The following is a 25,941-nucleotide window of genomic DNA, read 5'->3' on the forward strand; positions in this document are numbered from 1 at the left end:
TGTCTGAGGAATTTATGGCCTTGTAGGTTCGAGCAGCATAATCTTAGTTTACAGTGGATTATTTGTAATTTTCGTATCCCAGTATAGTAATATGATGGCACGTTGGTGTCTAATTTATTTAGTGAATTTCCAAAGATAGCAAGGGATCGAGAGTTTCTAATTTCAACGTTAAGTTTGTTCCATTCTCGTATACTGGAAGGGATGAAGGACTCTGAGAAAATTTCGGTTCTGCATCTGGTTTCCTTTAGTTTATCTTTGTTTCTAAGGGTATAATTGATAGGGGTAGAGGACAGTTCTAATAGGTCAGAGAGATATGCTGGAACGAGGTTGTTAGTAATTTTGTACATTAATTTTAATTTATGGCGTCGACGTCTTTCCGAGAGTGGAACAAACCCAGTCTCTTTATAGAGTAAGGCATGGCTAGTACCTCTTACCGCCTCACAGATAGTGCGCAGTGCATCTAATTGTAGGCATTCTAGTTTGTTAGCTAAATAATCACTGCACCCATCCCAGATAATGTCGGCATAATCAAAGTGTGGAAGGATAAAAGAAGAGTATATTATGTTTAAAGATTTTCTATTTAATCGATATTTTAGAGAACGGAGGCAATTTACTAGTTTGGATACTTTGCTTACAATGCTATCTATATGATTATTCCATTTACAGTTAGTTTGAAAGATTAGACCTAGATGTTTATGTTCACTTACTTCTTTGATTTGTACCTGGTTCATAAATAATGGTGGGTTAACTATATGGGGTTTAGTAGTAATAGTCAGTGTCTCTGTTTTTAGGGGGTTAAAAGTTACCAGCCATGTCTCGGCCCAATTTCTGATTCGATTTAAGTCATCGTTAATGGTAGCAGCACTTGCCTCTGGGTCTTCAATTTTTAAGTATAAAGAGGTATCGTCAGCAAATAACCTAATGTTTGAATTTATATTGTTCACAATATCATTTATGTATATTAAGAATAAAAGAGGGCCTAGTACAGATCCCTGTGGAACACCAGCAGGGATGCTTCTGGGGTCCGAGGAGGTGCCACTGATGGTTACACATTGTTGTCTATTTTTTAAATAATCTACGAACCAGAGCAGTAGATCTCCTCGAACCCCCGCAGCATCCAGCTTGTGACAGAGTCCGGCATGCCAAACCCTGTCAAAGGCCTTGCTGATGTCACAGAAGACTATTCTAGTATATTGATGTTGGTCAATGGCTCGACAGAAGAAGTGTGTTAGGTCGATTAGTTGAAATATGGTAGAATCACCAGGAAGAAAGCCACTCTGGACAGGTGTTAGTATTGAGTTATCTCTAAGGAAGTTAAAGACATGTTTGTGGATGATTTTTTCAAAAATTTTGACTATTATACTTAAGAGGGAGATTGGTCTATAATTACTACAATCGTTTGGAGAGCCTTTTTTGAATATAGCGACCACGTTTGCAAATTTCCAAATGTTTGGTACAATGTGTAGATCTAATGATAGTTTAAAAAGTTTGCAAAGTGGATGACTGATTTCTTTTGAGATGTATTTTAGAATTCTCGCGTTTATTTCGTCGGGTCCTGAGGCTTTTGTAATATCTAGGCTGTCTATTATGTCTTTAACTTCCTCTGGATTTGGTACAATCTTATCGATGCTGTTAGGGTTCATAACAAGCAGTGGTAGAGATTTATTAGTGCTATCTAGTTGTGATTGTTTGATAAAGAATGAGTTTAAAGCATTTGCTTTTTCTGATTGAGTAAACACAGTGTTACCGTTAACTGTTAAGGGCGGAGGTTCGTTTGTAGAAGCAGCGTGTGTTTTAGTATATGAATTAATAAGTTTCCACCAGGTTTTTGTTCCAAAGTTTTCCGTGTCACTAATTTGTTTGTCAATTTTGTCAAAGTAATCATTTTTGCTTTTTCTAATTAAGTCTATGTAGTCATTTCTAATTTTCCTGAAATTTTGCCAATTTTGTGTAATCTATTTTTTTTCTTTTTCATACGTCTTATTGCGCCATTCATCCAGGGTTTGTCATGTTGCCTAATAGTCACTATTTTGCATGGTATATTTGCTTTTGCTATATTGATCAATGAGCTTGTAAATTGAACACACGATGCTTCTACATTTGAGCTATTGATAAGATTGTACCATTTAGTAGCTATAACGTCCCTTTTTATGCCCCCAAGGTCTGCGTTTTCATAATTCCATACCGTTCGCTTGAAGCTGTGTTGTTTTTGTACGTTAAATGCCAGTTTGCAATATACCGGACAGTGGTCACTACAGAAGTTGTCAAGTACACCATTTTCAGTTGTTCGTAATGTAGAGCTGGTTAATATCAAGTCTATTAAAGAAGTGTGGTTTTTGCTGGAATAATGGGTAGGTTTATTTATCAGCTGGGTAAGGTCGAATATATTTATAGCATCGTGAATAAAACTTTTAGATTTTTTTAACATATCAATATTGAAGTCACCTAAAATTATGCATTTGTCCAAGGGGTCGGTTATAGCGTTTTGAAGAGAGTTAAATATTTGTTGGTTTGTACTAGAAGTTGATGAGGGTGGTCTATAATAATTGCCAAGTAAAAATTTGTGGTTGTTACAATTTGCTTCTATCCATATAGACTCTATTTCACTGTTTTCTAGATCAGCCCTGCGTTTGAACGATATGGAATTACGAACGTAAATAATAAGTCCTCCCCCATGATTATTTCTGTCTTTCCTAATATGTGGGTAGTAAGAAGGTAACGAAATTGATTCAGATGTGGTGTTTCTATCGAGCCACGTTTCACTAATTGTTATGATGTCAAAATGTCTTAGTTCTACAGCTATTAAGTCAATTTTGTTTTTGAAACTCCTTACATTCAGATGAACAATTGAAAGTTGATTATGTATTAATGAGGCGGGTCCTGGATTTAGTTCGATGTCTCCTGACAATAGTAACAACGTATATATTATAAGGGTAATTGAGAGCAAAGCATTTGCACTAAGTGTTACATGTGTAAGCTTCCTATTAGGAAAATTATTCAACTTATGCTTATATAGTGATTCGGATGATGGGTCTTCAAAAGATAGTCCTGAGATTTGACAGTATTGCAGGTGTTTGTTTAGACGTACGTGGTATTGGTTGCTTGTCGTAAATGCAGTTGTTTCCAAGGGTATGTTATATAGGGAATTGACAGTTTTCTTCAGTTCGGAAAGTACTTTATGTATCAAACTAATATGTTTAAATATATAATTGATAAGATCGAATAAACGTAAATACAAGTCGTAAATAAAGGTGTAAAACAATACAACATATGTACATGTACGGGTATATATACATGGCTGCGAATAGAAAGGGTGAATGGTTCAGGTTTCTACATTGTTGAGTGAGAAGTCTTACGGAAGATGGTTATGCGTCTGGATAAACAAGTCTACTTGATCAGTATCCCGCATGAAATTGGCAGTATGCCACCCACGTGGTTAATCTGGGTCAACATTGTTTGAAAGGGGACATGGTTTACTGTTCTGGAGTGAGTAAATAACTGTTTCTAATCTAATGTTTTGTGTATAACAGATGGAGTTATAGCTCTTTCATGTGTGCATATTTTACTTACCTCTTGTTATTTCATGTTCAATGGCCTACTTTAATAGTACTTACCTTGGAAACAGAATAGCCTATGAGTATAGGATTATGATGAATGAGAAAAACGTAGGAATAGATCTTATTATTTTGGGTGAAAATGCCGTCTATCGGCAATTTAAATTTATAAATTTGTATTTATATAAATGAATTTAGGACCAGCGTGACATAGGCCAATTGTTGTGAGCCTTTTGGTATATATATATATATATGTATGTATATGTGTGTAGGGTGGGAGAATTAGGTGTGTAATATTGGATTATACTGTTCTTTTTAAGATGAACATTTTCATACTAAAATGAACTTTAGAATAAACTCTCAGTTTCAATGTAAGGATTAGCATACTGTAGTTAATATGTGATAAAACAGGAATTTTGCCCATTTTAAGTTTGATAGCAATATGAACAATATAAAATATGAGCAAAAATAAAAAAAAATAAACTAGTATTCTAATAAACTGTTGGCAGATCGATCCATAGAGACTGACAGTCATTAAGATTTATTTCTTAGTAGGGTGTAATAAGAATGATTTCGAAAGGCCTTAATTATGTTATAACTTTAACTTGAATTTGGATTTTATTTTGTAGGTTGAAAATGTTAATGCATCTTTAGTCCCTATGGATTTATCAGTGGAGGAAGGAAGTCTAAAGTACAGGTAGGAGACACATTTACAAATTACATAGCATATGTATTTGTGAGGGCTAAAAATCCTTCGAACTGGGTGAGAAGTAAGATCCTTTTGTAACATTTGATTTCAGATATTGGTTTGTTTGTTGGTTGTATGACAGGCTGCACAGAGAATATTCCCTATTCATCTAACAACAATACACTAATATCTACTTCATTGTCACCCAAGTCAAAGAACTTTAGTTCCTTTAGTCTGTATAATACATTATTTACTGGTATTTAAACAGTTCAAATTTCTAACTTAATCTACATATTCAACAGTTTGTATGATTAGGGGTTGATTTGTGACAACAAAGTTCGATTGTCTTGCAAAGACTTATTTCAAATTGATGTTGTGGGGAGTCAAGGGTAATGTAAAAGCACATTTCTACCTTTGACCAGATGTCAAAGACAATTTTGGCATTTCTGGCTTGTTAATATAATAGTACTGGTCAATCGCTGATTTAGGGCGCTGTGCATGGAGATTATAGTATGAGGCTTAATTTGCATTTTATTTAATAGGCTGAAGATGTCAGCATCTCTTAATCGCTGCGGTTTTATCTGGCCGAAGGTGAAAGATTAAATACAGATAGAAACACATTGCAATTTTATTTTTGTAGGGCTAGATACTCTTTGACCTGTGTTACAATTATTTTAAGCATTGGCTAGAATGGTGGTTTTGAAAAACCTGTTTATCATTGTTAAGACATTGTCATTTATTTCCTGCTGGCCTAACATTGTTGGTCAAAGGCTATACTTCATTGTAATAATAATACATGTCAAACAAGTTTAGCTCCTCTAAATAAAATGGAAACATTATTTTGTGGTGACATATATGATACATTTTCCTTCAGCAATTTGCACATAGATAAGTAGTGGGTACTAGTCAAAGCTTGAGCTTTTAAGATTTCAAGGTTGATATACATATGCAATAAATTCTATAATTATTAGAGGCTGTTTTCTATAAACTTGTTAGACAGGATTATTCTGAGCTGTTTCATGTACAACAGCTTAAACTATTAGATTTCCTAAAACTTATGTGCATTTGCAACAGTTAGTAGGTTAAGGGTTTTATGACTATGTATCATCAAAATAGGGCTATCTTGCATGGACTTGTTTTAGCTATGCGAAGTAGAATTCAGTCTAAGGCACCATGGGGCTTTAGACATTAGATAGAAGACACCTAGTTTATGCAGTGTTTCATTCATTAACCTATTTTGGGCTTTTCATGGTCAGGGCATTTTTTAGTTTCAAGATGTTTATGATTTATTTTGATTTACATTTGCAATTTGTTAGACAGCCTTAATTGGATATTAGTATTTTTATTTATTTTTGTCCCCCGCCTTTCGAAGAAAGCAGGGGACTATTAAAATGGGTTCGTCCGTCTGTCTGTCTGTCTGTCTGTCTGTCCGTCCGTCTGTCTGTCCGTCACACTTTTTGGGACACAATAACTCTCTTCCTAATTGAGCTAGAATGTTCAAACTTGGTGTATGTGTTTATTAGGTCAATGCCTTGATGGAGTTCGAAGATGAGCATTTTCCGCTTAGGGTAAGCAGAGATAAGCAATTTGATTGGTTGATGCTTTGGGACACGATAACTCTCTTCCTAATTGGGCTAGAATGTTCAAACTTGGTGTATGTGTTGATTAGGTCAATGCCTTGATGGAGTTCGAAGATGAGCATTTTCCGCTTAGGTCCAAGCAGAGATAAGCAATTTGATTGGTTGATGCTTTGGGACACGATAACTTTTAATTGAGCTAGAATGTTCAAACTTGGTGTATGTGTTTATTAGGTCAATGCCTTGATGGAGTTCGAAGATGAGCATTTTCCGCTTAGGGTAAGCAGAGATAAGCAATTTGATTGGTTGATACTTTGGGGCACGATAACTCTCTTCCTAATTGAGCTAGAATGTTCAAACTTGGTGTATGTGTTGATTAGGTCAATGCCTTGATGGAGTTCGAAGATGAGCATTTTCCGCTTAGGGTAAGCAGAGATAAGCAATTTGATTGGTTGATGCTTTGGGACACGATAACTTTAGTTCTAATTAAGTGAGATTGATGAAACTTGGTGTATAGTTTCATTACAGTAATACCTTGACTAAGTTTGATAATGAGCATTTTCTGCTCAGGGTAAGCAGAGCGATACGCAATTTGATTGGTCGAGACTTTGGAAAACAATAACTCTCCTACTTTGATTGTTAGACTATAAGTAAAGATATACTGTTTGATTGTTCAATACTTTGTAAAAGATAATTTGTGATAAATTTATATGTGTCCTCTAATTATTTTCCTATTTCGGCGGGGGACATCAGCCTCACTGTTGGCTTGTTTTATTTATTTTAAGGATGATTTATATATGAAATAATCTATTTTGTAGGAAAATTTGTAAAGACACTGGTACAGTTACTGTTGTGGAAGTTTATTGAGCCATATCTTCAGGTGGGTCAGTGGTAATACCATTTGATATGTTAAACTGAAGAAGTTCCTCTGGAGTTGGTTTATAACCAGGAATCTCAGTTACACTGAATATTCGTTTAGTTTGTCCATCAGAACCATCGGGTTTTCTGATTCGAATAAAGATTTTACCATCTCTGGTCCAACAAGAGTTGATGTGATTTGCCTTGTAAGATCTCCGTGCTATGTTGAAAACAAAAGCTCTGTACCTTGTTAGATCTTCATTAATGAATATATCATTTTTTACCCCGTTTACAACCTTTTTGCCCCTCATTATAGCAACCTTGGTCTTGTAGCTAGATAGTCTTACTATAATACGTTTAGGTTGTGCCTTGTGGGCTTTTCCAACACGGTGGCTATTTTCAATGTCATGTGTTGAAATGTTTGGTATTATCTTCCTTAATACAGCCAAGGCTTCATTTTCAACAATTTCATCTGCAGTTTCTTTAATACCACTGATGCGGATACAATTGCGCCTGCCATATTGTTTGAATGTACTTCAAATGTAACACGAATATATTCCGACAGCAATCGATGCTTTCGATTCGCATTCAGAACATTCTGGCACGATTCTCCTTCGAATGCTATCAGAAAGTTTCCGAATGCTGCTTGGATGCTGTAAGAATATTTAGAATGCGTTTAGAATACTTTTCGAATGCCTTTCGATAATTCTTGAATGGCCCCGAATATTTGGAATACACTCAGAATGCACTTAGAATATCCAGGAATATACAAAGAATGTTCCTGCCTCTTGTGTGAATATGACATTGGTTAACCAACGTCTTACTCACTGAGCCATCGCGGCTTCCATTTACTATTTTAGTGTAAAGACTATTATTATTATTATTATTATTATTATGTGGTTAAGACCATGGCATTCCTGAACATTGAGTCCTACCACTGAACTCTGGGGCATGCTTAGAATTTTATTTTTATTCTGATAGGCGACGGCCAAGGTTTGGATATCTTGAGAATTTTCACCTCTCTGGGTATACAATAAATTAAATGTTTCGATAGTTGAAGATTTCTGGGGCCAGAAAACTCACCGACGGTCAGATGGGACAGACAGTTTCTTCATACATACACAAAATAAACACCTTCTTCTGTCCAAACAGTTTCTTCTATATCCCCCAAATAGTCTACATACACAACATAAATAAAGATTCGGGTTTCCTTGCAGCCTGATGGCGAGACAGCTTCTTGGTGTTAATGGTTGTAGGCTGCAGACTTACCATTACTTCGTAAGAACATGTACACATGTACATTCAGTCCTATTTAGGACTTCCGTTCTTTGGGAATTGTGATCAACGCACAATTTTACAGACTGACCAGAACTCAAAGGTTATTCCATTGTTAATCTAATAGGATTCTGGATGAAATATGTTAGAGACTTCAGTCTCGCTTCTATGACGTTTTCCGTCGATTCTGGTGTGCACACCCCATTCATTGGTCATCGGCGGGGCCAGTTATCTTTGAAGACTGATAGGTAGTTTACAGTTCTTGGCAGTTCGCTTCGTTTCTCTAGAACATAACGTTTGGGGTTGTTTCATCATGTAGTTTAAACCTATATCCTAACTAAAAGTCTATCAAATCACTTCTCTATGTAAACGTGTGTCCCAAGACTTGTTAGTCGGTGTTTCTTTACTGTAACATTTTTATTCAAATATTGATGGGGTTCGTTTGCCATTTTGGATTTAACTATTGTTATACATCACCAACGGTCATCATTTATCTAAATAAGCTTGTTATTGCCATCAATTTATTTAAATAAGCTTGTTATTGCCATCAATTTATTTAAATAAGCTTGTTATTGCCAAACTAGTATTTTTGTCCCCCGCCTTTCGAAGAAAGCAGGGGACTATTAAAATGGGTTCGTCCGTCTGTCTGTCCGTCTGTCTGTCCGTCTGTCTGTCCGTCACACTTTTTGGGACACAATAACTCTCTTCCTAATTGAGCTAGAATGTTCAAACTTGGTGTATGTGTTTATTAGGTCAATGCCTTGATGGAGTTCGAAGATGAGCATTTTCCGCTTAGGGTAAGCAGAGATAAGCAATTTGATTGGTTGATGCTTTGGGACACGATAACACTCTTCCTAATTGGGCTAGAATGTTCAAACTTGGTGTATGTGTTGATTAGGTCAATGCCTTGATGGAGTTCGAAGATGAGCATTTTCCGCTTAGGGTAAGCAGAGATAAGCAATTTGATTGGTTGATGCTTTGGGACACGATAACTTTTAATTGAGCTAGAATGTTCAAACTTGGTGTATGTGTTTATTAGGTCAATGCCTTGATGGAGTTCGAAGATGAGCATTTTCCGCTTAGGGTAAGCAGAGATAAGCAATTTGATTGGTTGATACTTTGGGGCACGATAACTCTCTTCCTAATTGAGCTAGAATGTTCAAACTTGGTGTATGTGTTGATTAGGTCAATGCCTTGATGGAGTTTGAAGATGAGCATTTTCCGCTTAGGGTAAGCAGAGATAAGCAATTTGATTGGTTGATGCTTTGGGACACGATAACTTTAGTTCTAATTAAGTGAGATTGATGAAACTTGGTGTATAGATTTATTATATGAATACCTTAACTAAGTTCGATAATGAACATTTTTTGCTGAGGGTAAGCAGAGTGATAAGCAATTTGATTGGTAGAAACTTTGGAACACAATAACTCTCCTTCTAATTGAGGTAGAATGTTCAAACTTGGCATAGGTGTCTATTAGGTGAATGTTTAAACTTGATGTATATGTAGATGTTCATTAGGTGAATGTCTTGACTGAGTTCAATAATTAACATTTCGAGCTGAAGCTAAGCAGAGCTAATCGATTTCATTTGTCGATGGTTTGGGACAAGATAATCTTGATTCTATCTGATAGAGAGTGATGAAACTTAGTGAAAAAAATAAATGTGCGATTAATTAATATGTGTCATCTATTTATTTTGCAATTTCGGCGGGGGACATCAGCCTCACTGTTGGCTTGTTCTATTGAAGTTGTCTACTGTTATTATTGTTTATTTATATTATATGCATGATTATGTTTATTTACAATGTAAGGTCAGTAGTGAGTAAACACTTCCAGTTGATCAGAGCACTTGGGAAAATCCTACCTCCCCCTTCCTAAATGAGAGTTAGGGTTGGGTAGCCGGCTCTCAACACAGACCACTGGTGTCATAAACGCCTACAAAGATCAGATGTTTAATTTTGGGTAACATTCAAAATTTTTCATTATCTATACTTGGGACATAAAACTTTACGTGATTCTTAATGAGGTCAAACTAAAATTCTTTCCAAACTTTCGACCGAGCAACGGGATTTTTTGGGAAAAAGATGTTACCTTTTCATATTTGTATTGACATTTACGTCTATAATTCTCTTATATTACTCAAATAATTACCTTAGAATAATATCTTTAAAGACTATAGGCTTTTCTGACAGAATATTTTATGTTTTTTCAATATTCACATATAATGTGTATTATTGTGTTTGTCGTAGGTAACTCAATACACCATTAGAAATAACCATTTCAAAATTACAATTTTTTCGAAGCTTTCGACAAATCAACGTGATTTTTTGTTTTGTTTATTTTTTTGTGTGTGAAACGGAGTGGGGAGGGGTGGAGAGGTTACTTTTCCATATTTTAAATATGCTGTAATAATAATAATCTTATGATATTAATTATTATACATTTTGGAAACATTATTTAGTTTTTATGCGCCCATATTTTCAGGCCAAGGGTTAAAATTCTATTTTTCACTTTCTAAACATGGAACATAAAACTTGATGGGATTTTAAATGAGGTCAAATAACAATTATTTCAAACTTGGACACACCAATAAAATTTTGTGTGTGTGTGTGGGGGGGGGGGGGGTGATGTTATATTTGACACATAAGATGTTTTAATTTATATTTGTATTTCGCTGATATTACTCTTGGGACAATATCATCGACATATAATTTTTCTTTATTATAATCATAATATCTTATGTTAAATTAATACACATTATATAGGTTGTTATTTTGCACTCCCATATTAAACATTATTTTGTTCTTTTATAGGCCCATTATTTTATGCCTGTAGGTCTGTAAATGCTACATGTCAAACTTCACAATTTTCCATTTTTCTAAACTTGGAACAAACCTTTATGGGAATTTGAACGGGGTAAAAAATATTTCGAAAGTTTCAGCATACCAAATTGATGTGAGGGTCAGGGTGACACAAAAAAAAACGTTCATCAATAAAAATCGAATAACTTCCAAAATTTTATTTAGATTAACACAAAAATTCAGCTACATTAGGTTAAGTCTATGTAGCAGACATCTCCAAAGTTTCAAGTCCGTACCACAAAAACTCTTTGTTTAACTGGCGCTCAAAAAATGTGCTCTAAATGAGCTCCCCGGTGCTGCAAGCACATTTGGATCCGGCGGGCAAAGTTCTCGATGACCCTCCCACATTCTTCCCTTGGGATCGCTTTTATTGCTGCTGTGATTGCTGCCTTCAGATCAGGGATAATCTGGGGGTTTTTGCCATACACCCTGTCCTTAAGGTATCCCCACAGATAAAAATCTGGGGCGTTCAAATCCGGTGAATGCGGCGACCACTCCGGGTCACACATGCGGCTGATCAGTCGGTCAGGGAAACGCTGCTGTAGCCATGCCAATGATTCGTTTGAGGTGTGGGGGGTGGCACCATCCTGCTGGAACCACTGGAGGTCCCTGACGACCCCTCTTCATCGACCAAGTTTAGGTGATGGACGTTTTTTTTGTGTCACCCGGTATTTGAAAAAATCGTTTACAAACATATTTTTATTTTCACTCTACGCCACAACCTTATAACCCCTTTACAGTCGGGCTTTCAACCAAATAATTCTTCCGTTCACCAATTGATCGAGATGTATGATTATATATGTAGAGCCATTGACAATGGACATGAAGTCAAATCAATCTTCTTTGATTTAAGTAAAGTGTTTGATCGTGTTTGGCACGAGGGCCTATTGCATAAACTAAACTCAGTAGGTATTAGAAATAATACTTTAAAATTAATCGAAAATTATTTATCGAATCGAAAACAGAAGGTGCTAATTGGTGGTCAGAGTTCCTCTTTTCGTAATATTGCTTCTGGGGTACCCCGAGGGTTTAATTTAAGGTCCATTACTATTTCTTATTTACATAAACGATATCGTAAATGACATTGGATCTAATATACGCTTGTTCGGTGACGACACTTCTCTTTTTTTAATAATAACCCTAAAGATGCACAAGACATTTTAAATAGAGATATTGAAAAAATATTTCAATGGTCAGTTAAATGGAAAGTGGATTTTAACCCATCAAAAACTGTAAGTTTAACTTTTTCAAGAAAATTATCGCCCTCAATCTTTAAATTATCGCTAAACAACTCAGATATAAACGATAAAGTAAGTCATAAACATTTGGGCCTTCTTTTCAGTAAGTCGTGTAAGTGGGATGTGCATGTAGATTACCTTACGTCCAAAATAAGCAAACTGATAAATTATCTGCGAAGTTTTAAATACCGTCTAAAACGAAAAACGCTAGAAACTATATATAAGTCATTCATTCTTCCAATTTTCGATTATGCAGATTGTGTATGGAATAATTGTTCTAAAGATAGATCTATCATCTACGCAACTTGAAAAACTTCAACTCGACGAATTGCGTACTATAACCGGTCTTCCACGTGGTACCTCTCATAATATACTCTATACGGAAACTGGAATCTGCCAGTTTCAATTAAGACGCTATCAACATAAAATGATACTTTTCTACAAAATTTTAAATGGACTAGTTCCTAAATATCTAACTGATATAGTACCACCTCTTGTATCCGCTGACCATCCCTACCGTCTTCTAAACTCAAACCAAATTAAGCAAATAAACTGTAGAACATTACTGTACCAGAATTCTTTCTTTCCATCTTCTGTTAAACAGTGGAATGATCTAAGTCATCCAACAAAAAATTCCAAAACTATTTCTGAATTCAAAACTAAATTAAAATCAAGCTTGCACTTATTCAAAACTAATGCCCACAACTATATAGGCGAAAGGCATCTACAGATAATACACTGTACACTACTATATAGGCGACAGGCATCTACAGATAATACACTGTACACTACTATATAGGTGAAAGGCATCTACAGATAATACACTGTACACTACTATATAGGCGACAGGCATCTACAGATAATACACTGTACACTACTAAAAAGGCGACAGGCATCTACAGATAATACACTGTACACTACTATATAGGCGACAGGCATCTACAGATAATACACTGTAAACTAATGCCCACTACTATATAGGCGACAGGCATCTACAGATAATACACTGTACACTACTATATAGGCGACAGGCATCTATAGATAATACACTGTACACTACTATATAGGCGACAGGCATCTACAGATAATACACTACTATATAGGCGACAGGCATCTACAGATAATACACTGTACACTACTATATAGGCGACAGGCATCTACAGATAATACACTGTACACTACTATATAGGCGAAAGGCATCTACAGATAATACACTGTACACTACTATATAGGCGAAAGGCATCTACAGATAATACACTACTATATAGGCGAAAGGCATCTACAGATAATACACTGTACACTACTATATAGGCGAAAGGCATCTACAGATAATACACTGTAAACTACTATATAGGCGAAAGGCATCTACAGATAATACACTGTACACTACTATATAGGCGAAAGGCATCTACAGATAATACACTGTAAACTTCGAAATTCAAAGATCGACTTAAACCTTCACAAGTGTCTGATGCATATATCGGAAAATCCCTCTTGTTTATGTGACCAAGGTGTCGAAGATTGCGAACATTTTTTCTTACACTGTCCACTATACAACTCTCAGCGAAAAATAACAATAAATAAATATAAAAATATACAAACATTACTTTCTGGAAACACTGCTATATCTTTGGAGGACAATTCCTTCATCGTTGAAATCGTACATGACTTTATCAAACTAACTAAAAGCTTTAAAACTGCCTAGATTATTTCCGCCCCCCCCCCCCCCCCCCCGAAAGCAGGTGACCTCATAAAACTTGGCGAACAAATTTTGGGCCTTGGCATCGACATCGTCTTATTAAATATCTACCGTTATAATCTACTTGTATGTGTATTGTATGTTCTTTCCAAGGGATCTTTACCTTCACCTTATATCCAGACGTCTATCTTTTCAATGATCATTGTTTATGGAAGCGATTTTACATAAGCAGCAATGCTTGTTATTGTATCCATATATAGTATGTTAGATATATCTGTGACACACTAATGAAATAAAATATTGTTTAAACAAAAAAAAACAAAAAAAAATTTCAAGTTTCATCAAAATCGGATCAACATTGTGACCTCTAGATGGTCCACACAACCTTGATATACCAGATGTTTACACTATTTGTATAAGAGGGGCGGCCATTTTGTCCAGCAGTTTTGGCCGGATTTTCACGAAATTCGAACTCAACCATCATTACGGTGTAACGGTGATATATTCAAACGTATTTTTAAATCAGATAATAATTGTGACCCCTAGAGGGACCACAATCTAAAAACGCAATTTTTCATACAATCAGGGGCCAGAATTCAGGACAGGAAGTTACGATCTGATATGTGCGAATATCGATAGGAACCAAGATCTTTTGGTTATAAACATGTATTTCAAGTTTCATCAAAATCGGATCAACATTGTACAATATTTTGTACAATCAAGGGCCATAATTTAGGAAGTTATGATCCAATATGCGCGAATATAGAAAGTAATCAAGATCTTTAGATTATAAACATGCTTTTCAAGTTTCATCAAATTGGATCAAAATTGTGACCTCTAGGAGGTCCACAACCTTGATATACCAGATATTTACACTATTTGCGTACAAGGGGCAGCCATTTTGTCCGGCAGTTTTGGTCCGATTTTCATGAAATTCGAACTCAACTATCATAGGGTGTAACGGTGATACAGTAGACTTCGCATATAACGGACACCTTGGGACCGGAAGAAATCGTCCGTTATAAACGGTGTCCCATTATGCAAAAAATCTGCTATCAGACCGACCCTGAAATAGCGACCAGAAGGTAACACCATCCCATGAAATAACAACATTTATCATATGCAGAATCTACAGAACATACATGTACATAAAAGTCATGTACAGTATGTATTCAAATATTATGGATGTTCAAAATAAAAGAACTTATTTGAAAAAGTCTGTAATGCATATCTGCTTGAATCCACCAGAAACACGAAGAAAATCAGTAATATCATCATTTTGTTCTGCTTATTCGTCCGTTATAAACGATTGTCCGCTATAAACGACTTTGAAAATAAGAAATTTCTATTACAAAAATCGTTATAAGCGATTGTCCGTTGTATGCGCGTCCGTTATATGCGGAGTCTACTGTATATTCAAACGTTTTTTTAAATTGGATAAAAATTGTTAACTCTGGAGGGACCACAAGCTTAAAACGCAATTTTTCATGCGATCAAGGGCCATAATTCAGGAAGATAAGATCCGATATGCGCGAATATCGAAAGGAACCAAGACCTTTGTGATATAAGCATAAATTTAAGGTTGCATCAAAATGGTAAAACCAGCGGCTGCCAAGCAGGATACGCTCACATTTTCGAGAGATGGATAGAGAACAAGCTAAAAAAAAAAGTGATTTTTCCTACAATCAAGGGCCATAATTCAGGAAATTACAATTCGATATGTGCATATATCGAAAGGAACTGAGATCTTTGTGTTATAAACTTACATTTCAAGTTTCAACAAAATCGGATAAAAATTGTGACCTCTATAGGGTCCACAACCTTGATATACCATATTTTTACGCTATTTGAGAACGAACGGCGGCCATTTTGTCTGTCAGTTTTCAGTCGATTTTCACGAAATTCGAACTCAGCCGTCCTTAGGGTGTAACGGTGATATAATAATAGGTTTTTTTTAAATCGGATAAAAATTATGACCTCTATAGGGTCCACAAGCTAAAAACGCGATTTTTCGTACAATCAGGGGCCATAATTCAGGAAGTTACATTCCGATATGCGCGAATATCGAAAGGAACCGAGATCTTTTTGTTATAAACTTACATTTCAAGTTTAAACAAAATCGGATAAAAATTGTGACCTCTATAGTGTCCACAAGCTAAAAACGTGATTTTTCGTACAAACAGGGGCCATAATCCATGAAGTTTCGATCCAATACATGCCAATATCGAAAGGAACCGAGATCTTTTGGAGATAAACCTATATTTCATGTTTCGTCAAAATCTGATAAGAATTGTGACCTGAAAATGTGGGCATATAAAAATGGTGGCCTCTAGAGGGTCTACAACCTTGATATACCACATATTTACACGAACTCAACCATCATTACGGTGATATATTCACACGTATTTTTTTTTAAATCGGATAATAATTGTGACCTCTAACGCGATTTTTCGTACAATCAAGGGCCATAATTCAGGAATTTACGATTCGATATGCGCAAATATAGAAAAGGAACCAAGATCTTTGGGTTATAAACATGTATTTCAAGTTTCATCAAAATCGGATCAAAATTCTGGGCTCCAGAGAGTCCACATTGTGGTTCAAGTCTATTTAAATAATCTGTTTGCACGAATATCGAAAAGAGCCAAGATCTGCGGCTGCCAGGCAGGATACACCCACATTTTGTAAGAGCTTGATAGAGAACAAGCTAAAAACTAACGCGTTTATTTGTACAATCGGGGGCAATAATCCAGACTATTATGGTCTGAAATGCACAAATATCAAAAGGGACTGAGGTCTTTGGGATATAAAGATATGTTTTAAGTCAAAATCAGATAAAAAATTGTGAGCTCTAGAGGTTCCATAACCTTCGTATTACATACTTTTACTAAATTTGCGTACAAAGAGCTGCCATTTTGTTGTGCAGTTTCATTTCAATTTCCCGAAATTCTAATTTAACCTTCGTTATTGTCAAATGGTGATATATTTAAACGGTTTTTAAAATCGGGAAAAAAATTGTGACCTCTAGAGAATCCGCAAGCTAAAAATGCGATTCTTCGACCAATCAGGGGCTATAATCCAGGAAGTTACGTTCGGTATTGTGGCTTCTAACGGGACCAGAAGCTAAAAACGTGATTTTTTTTGTAAAATTAAGGGCCATAATTCAGAAAGTTACGATCCGATATACGCGAATATCGATAGGAACCAGGATCTTTGGGTTATAAACATGTATTTCAAGTTTCATCAAAATCGGATCAAAATTGTGACCTCTAGATGGCCCACAACCTTGATTTACCATATTTTTTACACTGTTTGCGTTCGAGGTGCGGTCATTTTGTCCGTCATTAAGGTGTAACGGTGATATATTCAAAAGTTTTTTTTTAAATATTAATAAAAATTGTGACCTCTATTGGGTCCACAAGCTAAAAACACGATTTGTCGTACAATCAGGGGTCATAATCCATGAAGTTACGGTCCGATACATGCCAATATCGAAAGGAACCGAGATCTTAGGGAGATAAACCTATATTTTAAGTTTCGTTGAAATCGGATAAAAATTGTGTGACCTGTAGAGTGACCACAAACAATTGGGCGTATAAAAATGCGATTTTTCGTACAATCAGGGGCCATAATTCAGGAAGTTACGATCCCATATTTGCGAATTTCGAAAGGAATCAAGATATTTGGGTTGTAAACATTCATTTCAAGTTTCACCAAAATCGGATGAACATTATGAACTCTTGAGTGTCCACAAGCTAACAACGTGATTTTTTTATACAATCAGGGCCATAATCCATGAAGTTATGGTCCGATACATGCCAATATCGAAAGTAACCGAGATCTTTGGGAGATAGACCTATATTTCAAGTTTCGTCGAAATCGGATAAAAATTGTGACTTGTAGAGATTGTGGACGGACAGGGGCGACGACAATATACGTCCACATGAAATTGTGGGCGTATAAAAATTGCGACAAGCTAAAAACGTGATTTTATGTACAATCAGTGGCCATAATCCATGAAGTTACGATCCGATATGTGCCAATATGAAAGGAACTGAGATCTTTGGGAGATAAACCTGTATTTTATAGTGTCCATAAACAAATTGTGAACGGATATGAGCGACAATCTAGGTACACATAAAAATGTGGGTGTATAAAAATTGAACCATGTTGGACCCAGAATGAGAGTTTGTGTTCAGTGGACGTTAAACCCCATTTCTATCTACCACTTGACTGCTGTGGTCCCCTGGAATTGACGGACTTATCACTCGACTACTGTGGTCCCCCAACGATGATTTAGTAGTCTCTGCGGTATATCTATAGATATAAGTCATTGACTTGTAAATAATCAGTTCAAGTAATATTCTTCCACCCTTCAGACAAACAAACACGATTTATTTCAAATAGAATATTTATTACATCATGTCATGTATATGATAAACATTCATTCAGCCGTATAAAATAATCAAATATTTCACTGAGAAATCATTTAAAACAGAGGCTTTTATGGTTTTACTCTGAAGACAATCAGATTAAAACAGAGGCTTTTATGGTTTTACTCTGAAGACAATCAGATTAAAACAGAGGCTTTTATGGTTTTACTCTGAAGACAATCAGATTAAAACAGAGGCTTTTATGGTTTTAATCTAAAGACAATCTTCAAAGAAAATGTCAATGTAGTGTAATGTCTGTATCTCCTGTCCAGTCTGTGATATTTTGGATTTTTCTGTTATTACAGTGGGCGGGAGGGGGGAGATGATATGTACATATATCTGCATGTAATAACAAAACAATTCTAGTATATCAAATTAAATAAAACAAAACATATTCACATCATCATGGTTATAAACTAATTATATATACATGGCACTATAATTTATAGTACATACACCAATTCTTGCATTGATAGGTTATTTCAACTGTTAGATAGTTGATGGAATTCTACAGGCTGTTTAATATACATGTAAATATCACTCTACAGTCAACATTTTACAGATATATTCTGGTATCTCAAGGTAATCAAAACATAGGTTGCCAGACAACGAAACATACGCCCACAGCAGCTAAATCGTCCGTTCAGTCAACGGGAGTTGTCGCATATTTTTTCTCGTCGGTAATACACTAAAATCTAATTAAGAGTAACAACTCATTAAGTAACTATCAGAAAATCATTAGAATTTAGTATACAAAACATTTAATATCATGGATTTAGCTGTTTAAGTAACCAAAAATCATTGACCAGCGGCTGCCAGGCAGGATACGCCAACATTTTGCAAGATGGATAGAGAACAAGCTAAAAACAAAAACGATTTTTTGTACAATCAGGGGCCATAATCCAGAAAGTTATGGTCTGAAATGCGTAAATATGAAAAGGGACGGGATTTTTGGAATATGAAGATATGTTTTAAGTTTCATCAAAATTGGATAAAAATTGTGACCTCTAGATGATCCATAGCCTTTGTATTACATACTTATACACAATTTTCGTACAAGAGCGGCCATTTTGTCGGGCAGTTTCATTTTGATTTTCCCGAATTCGAATTCAACCTTCATTATTGTGGAATGGTGATATATCTAAACGGTTTTTAAAATAAGAAAAAACAAGCCAACAGTGAGGCTGATGTCCTCCGCCGAAATCTCAAAATAAATAGATGACACATATCAATTAATCGCACATTTATTTTTTTTCAAAAGTATCAAGCAATCTAACTACATACTAAGTTTCATTACTCTCTATCAGATAGAATCAAGATTACCTTGTCCCAAAGCATCGACCAATGAAATTGATTAGCTCTGCTTAGCTTTAGCTTGAAATGTTAATCATTTAACTCAGTCAAGACATTCACCTAATGAACATCTACACCATGTTTAAACATTCTACCTCAATAAAAAGCAGAGTTGTTATGTTCCAAAGTCTTGACCAATCAAATTGCTTATCGCTCCTTAGCCCAGGTAGAAAATTGGCACAATCGAACTTCGTCATGGTAATGATATAATGAATCTATATTCAGAGTTTCATTGCTCTCACTTCATAATAACCAAAGTTATCGTGCCCCTAAAGCATCAACCAATCAGATTGCTTATCTCTGCTTACCGTAAGCAGACAATGTTCATCATCGAACTCCATCAAGGGATTCACCTAATGAAGGCCTACACCAAGTTTGAACATTCTACCTCAATTAGAAGGAGAGTTATCGTGTTCCAAAGTCTCGACAAATCAAATTGCTTATCACTGCTTACCCTAAGCAGAGAATGCTCATCTTCGAATTCCATCAAGGGATTCACCTAATAAACACCTACACCAAGCTGGAACATTCTAGCTCAATTAGGAGAGTTATTGTGTTCCAAAATCTTGGCCAATCAAATTGCTTATCGCTCTGCTTACAATGAGCAGAAAATGCTCATTATCGAACTTAGTCAAGGTATTGATGTAATGAAACTATACACCAAGTTTCATCACTCTCACTTAATTAGAACTAAAGTTATCGTGTCCCAAAGCATCAACCAATCAAATTGCTTATCTCTGCTTACCCTATACGGAAAATGATCATCTTCGAACTCCATCAAGTTTGAACATTCTAACTCAATTAGAAAGAGAGTTATTGTGTCCCAAAAAGTGTGACAGACAGACAGGCGGACGAACCCATTTTAATAGACAAAAATGTGACCTCTAGAGAATCCACAAGCTAAAAATGTGATCCTTCGACCAATCAGGGGCCGTAATCCAAGTGGGAACCACGCCGGAAAGTCTGGATGAACTTACTTGGCCAATGCAGGAATTGAACACCTGACCTCCAGGCTAGCGAGCCAGCATCTTACCCACTGTGACCCTCTATAGGAGTAAACACGGTGTATGAATATAAAATCAATCAGATGATAACTATGGTCATAAAGCATCCACAAGATTTTTCAATGTGATCAAGGGTTATAACTCTGGCAGTAATAATCAGAAATTAATGAAAATCAATAGGATTCTTCGTCGGACGGCCTTATAAATTCAAAGTCAATCAGATATTAACTTTAGCCTCTAGAGCGTCCACAACATTTTTCAAAGTGAACTAGGTCCATAACTCTGGCAGTAATTATCGTATATCGTTGAAAATCAATAGGATTCGTCGTCTCATGACCTATAACACTGTGTATAAATTTAAAGTCAATCGGGTATTAACTTTTGCCTTTAGAGCGTCCACAAGCAATTTTGGACACTGGACGGACGGACGACGACACTCTATACGACCACATTTGAAGGTGGGCGTATAAAAAGCAAGAATTAATAATAAAAAAAAAAGCACAAATAAAAGAAATAAACAAACTCACTTTTTCCGAGTATTCTGAAGCAATCTGTTGTATTTCAGCTGACTGCATGCCTACTATGGAACTTACAGCACTAGTGTATAAAAACTAGATAATGTAAAGGGAGTATGCTGAAAATGTCAGTCAAATTGCTCCAATCTGGGGGGTTGGATGGTCGAATGGTTAGCATGTGCACACTGTATCATAAAGCCTGTCATTGAGGCCTGAGGTTTTGAATCGCTGGTTGTACGTGACAAGAAGTAGGGTTGCCTGTCCAACCTCGTGGGTTTTCTCCGGGTCCCTCCCACTGCTAAAGACCCCCTACGCGCAAAGGAATTATTGAAATAAAAGTAAACCATGTTAGTCCCAAAATGACCTAGTTTGTGTCTCTCGGTCTCTCTCACTCCAATCTAAACCAAGACATAGTTTGTGTTGAGTGGAGGTTAGGCCGTGTTGAATTGATTCCTTGTTTCTCCTGCCACCACTCTGGCAATCATGTGCGGTAGTGCGGTAAACACAACACAAAGTGGGTTTCAAAACACAAAGTGGTCTGGCATAATACCTATATAGTCTGAGGGTTGTGTACCATTTTTAATAATATTATAAATAATCTAGTTATATTATTGGTTAGAATAAAAACACAGATAATATTTAATTAAATAAATTTAATAACAAACTAAAATTTGGTAACAAGTGGCTTCTTTGTTTAACTTTTTAAAAAATGAAATAACCATATTTTGATATAAATTTTCCGTATTCTTGTGTTAAAATACAATGGAAACATTCCAATTATAATTTGATTCGCTTGTTGAGTTATAGATGGTTTCGATAATATCATCGAACGTGAAAGTGCTGGGAATAACCACCAAAGTCGATTCGAGATAAGTAAATTCGCGTACCGGTCGGCCTAATTTATTTATTGATGTTCAAGGAAATAATAGTGGTCCCGTTTGTTCGTTCGTTTGTTAAACTCCGGAAACCAAATGAACGGGGCCACTATTATTTCCTTGAACATCAATAAATTAGGCCGACCGGTACGCGAATTTACCTATGTCCCGGCATAGCTCACCATTTTGTAAGGCGTGCGTTATTTATTACACAAGATATGATTGGGTAATACTTGAATAATAATGACATGAGTTATAATTTTAGCCAATGAAAAAATTGATTATTCAGGTTCGTGGTTGAATATTAGCGATTGTCTTACAGTTTATAATATGCTTTCTCATTAGCCGAAATGACTGCTACACGCGCCATTTTGCGGAATTCATCCAATCATATACAGTGTAACTTATTCCATAGTATGCGGGCCCCTACATGTGTATTATCAACCGGATCCATTCACTTGATTTGATATTTGTTTATTCGGTGCAATGCCTATTTTCTGTCTTGTCCGCAGGTTTTTTGTTTTGCGTGTAGTGCGGCCCCCTGCACTTACTTATTTAGTTCGTAACGAGGAATAAACAACGAGAATTGACTTCTGATGTTTGGTAGAATTTTATTTAGATGTTATTAACGTAATTTTTTGAATATTTTTTTTTGTGTTAAAAACGTAAGCGCACGATTTTCGGGGTCCTCGACCTAAGCGCGCGGGCGAGGAGAAACAAGGAATCAATTCAACACGGCCTTAAACCACATCACTCTATCTCTCACTCCAATCTAAACCAAGACATTAGAGTTTGAATTTTAGGTCATCATTACTAAAGCCAGTACAATAAAAAAAACATAGCGACACATAAGATGGCATCGAGAGTTGATTAAAGTCTTTTCATGTTAATAAATATCTAATTAATAGTTTATAACATTTCATGCCTAAAGAAAGACCTGCAATAGGCAGATGTAGCTCCTACATAAACTATGTTTAACATTTATATGTTTACACAAACATGATTATAATGATTCTAACACATTTACATCAACATATTGATTTATGATAGATTGAGATTCTTTCAACAATGATGACTAGAAACAAGTCCAGTATTTTAAATGAAATAAGTGAAATAATATAACCATGTTGGCAGGAATCTCTTAATATATTATACAATAAACAATATTAAAATACAGATATTAGCATGCCAAGCATCCATTATTTATACTAGATCAGGTATGTGGGATAGTGTCTGTATTTTAAGTTGTTTAATGGTCTCGTGCAAGATATAGATATAGCCCTCGTACAATATATTACTTAATGTCTCATTCACTACCATTAAACTACAATTATTACATGTAATGGACTGGACAATTTTAAGATGAATTTCATCAATTTTGTTTTGATATGTTGGCAGGGAATGAAACATTTTTTAATTTAAATATCTATAAAATTTGCATTTCAATACAAGAATTGATTAAATATTATTATAATGGTATTTGTTCTCATTTGAAGTCATCGAGTGATATATGTAAAATATATAATACTGGTATAAAATAAATACATTATACATACTGTCATAACATCATATTGATAGTTCATTACAATTTGATTTTATTTCATTTCTTAAACAAATAAGAGTCACTCTATGAATACACTTTCTAATGATTACATCCAAGGACTCTGAGCTAAGGATTTACAGCCAAGGACTCTGAGCTAAGGATTTACAGCTGACTCCTAATCCAAGCTGAAATCTTTGCAATCTACATACATGTATATGACAGTTTTCATACTTTGGTGGATCACATAAAACTTTGAATCTGATTAGAGAATATAAATGTAGTTAGTTTGGCCTTATATAGAGATCTTTATAAATAAATAAAAAGAATTGGGTGGAAAACTAGACGAAGAGACATAACTTGTAAAAAATAAAACAAAATAATTTAATTAGGCCTTAATTAAATAAAACCTAAAAAGTTTCATATCTAAAAATATATTTCTAAGTGATTTATGGATTGAGAGGATCAATTTAATTACAAGGTTGAATCTGTGACAGATCAAATGGCTTTTTAAGGTGAGATATTCTACATGTAATACTATTGCTGCGATTGGTTGAATCTGTGACAGATCAAATGGCTTTTTAAGGTGAGATATTCTACATGTAATACTATTGCTGCGATTGGTTGAATCTGTGACAGATCAAATGGCTTTTTAAGGTGGGAAGCGGACGTAAAACAACTACTGGTTGAATCTGCGATAGATCAAATGGCTTTTCAAGGTGGGAATTCCTAAACACATTGGAATTAACAGATTTCAAACTTTATTTTCACATTTGATTCTTGTAAAACAAAAAAAAATACCCCCGAATTTTGTTAATAGTTTGATTCAAAATTACATGCAATTTATTAGGATTTCTAAATAAAATAACATTTATTTAAATAGGATTTCTTGTTATATATAAATTATACAAGAATAATTACTGTTATTCTATACTAAAATAAATTAATTCCATTGCTGTACTTTTTAAAATACTGTATTTTATAAACTAAATTGGGTTTAATGTCCTACAGTGCTGCAGTAAGTGTGCTATGAGGGTACTAATATAAATATAAACCATACAGACTAGGACTGTCTTCCTGCTTGAATACACATTATCACAACTTTGTCAGTGGTCACAATGTACATCAATGTATGGCAAATCAAATTTGATATGGACCCTACCAGATTTGTAAATTGAGATTCATAATCTCCAAGGGCAGATTTAGACAGGAAGCATTCGTGTAAAGTGAAATAAATCATGTATATAATATGGCCGTTATCTGGCCGGGTGGTATTATGTATTATGTATTAGTACCCTACCATGGGGAGGAGGATTCGTATAGACACAACATCGAAAGCAGAAACACAATACTATCTTACATGTATTTAATGATGCGGTCACAGCTGCTTACAGCTTTAAATTATACTACAACGCATAAAAATACTTTTCTGTCACAGAAATAAAAACCTAGTCCATGCATGTACATCTTTTTGTAATATTAGAATGCACAAAAATACTATTCAATGTTTTGTCATAATCTGGTCTTTCAAATCCATGGTATTAAACAAATCCATGGAATTAAACAAATCCATGGTATTAAACAAAATCTAAATGGCACTACACTGATCACTTTAATTTGATTCAAGACATGTCCATAATTTCATTCAAGACTTGTCCATAGCTTGATCACTCAAAACAGAACTGGGCCCTGTTTCTCGAAATCTTAACTAAAGATAAAATCCAAATTCTAGTAAGATACTTCAATTTTGATTGGCTAAGCACTAAAATCAATCTAATATTATCCAATCAAATTACTAAAATTTGGATTTTATCTTAGTTAAAATTTCATGAAACAGGCCCCAGGGCACAATGATGGATAGTTTGAGTTGTCACAGATCTGTTAGACAGAATTTGGAAGATTAAACAATGTGATCTCTATGATGGCACGGTATTATTTGTTAAAATAGTGTATAATATATTAGATGGCTCTGTTGTATTAAACAGTAACGAACTGTTGGTAACCATGACAGTGGTATTCATATTAATACAACTTGACATGTCATCGGGTAGGTGGACTATAAGCAGACCTGAAAAAATAAATATTACCTTTAAGTAAGGCAATGTTTTTCATTTCTATCACATAACAAAAATATATGGCAACTGTGTACAACTTGGTTGAGGTTTCTAAATTTGAAAGATAGGTTGCCAGGCAACAAAGCATACGCTCACAGCAGCTAAGTTGCCCGGGCAGTCAACAAGGACTGTCGCATCAGTAATGAAAACATTTACAACACATGAAAATCTGATTACAAGTAATAACCTAGCAAGTAATTATCAGAAATCGTTAGAATTTGTTTGGCTTCTAGTTTGGCCCTATTTCTAACATTTAGTATTCAAACCATTTAATATAAAGGGCTATAACTCTGGCAGTAATAGCCTTCTTCGTCTCATTACCCTAAAGGCTCAATACCACTCTTGTTGTAACTGAAT

General features: G+C 35.2%; 1 protein-coding gene and 1 long non-coding RNA gene across 5 annotated transcripts in view; one reads left to right on the plus strand and one right to left on the minus strand.

Moving 5' to 3' along the window:
• Positions 1-3,336: 3,336 nt before the first annotated feature.
• LOC126832558 (uncharacterized) overlaps positions 3,337-25,941 on the plus strand; it is a 75,755-nt gene continuing 53,150 nt past the window's right edge. Inside the window, exons 1-3 of the long non-coding RNA XR_008789304.1 lie at positions 3,337-3,486; positions 4,184-4,251; positions 6,638-6,699. This is a non-coding gene — a long non-coding RNA (uncharacterized LOC126832558). The remainder of the gene's footprint in view (positions 3,487-4,183; positions 4,252-6,637; positions 6,700-25,941) is intronic.
• The window catches only part of LOC126832529 (solute carrier family 28 member 3), a 49,670-nt gene continuing 41,872 nt past the window's right edge, over positions 18,144-25,941 (minus strand). For all 4 annotated transcript variants that reach the window (XM_050563344.2, XM_050563346.1, XM_050563347.1 and 1 more), the window contains exon 13: positions 18,144-25,538. In XM_050563344.2, the coding sequence (XP_050419301.1) occupies positions 25,387-25,538 (152 nt within the window). In that variant the 3' untranslated portion in view covers positions 18,144-25,386. The remainder of the gene's footprint in view (positions 25,539-25,941) is intronic.

The sequence above is a fragment of the Patella vulgata genome, chromosome 9 (genome assembly GCF_932274485.2).
Source record: "Patella vulgata chromosome 9, xgPatVulg1.2, whole genome shotgun sequence".
NCBI lineage: Eukaryota > Metazoa > Mollusca > Gastropoda > Patellidae > Patella > Patella vulgata.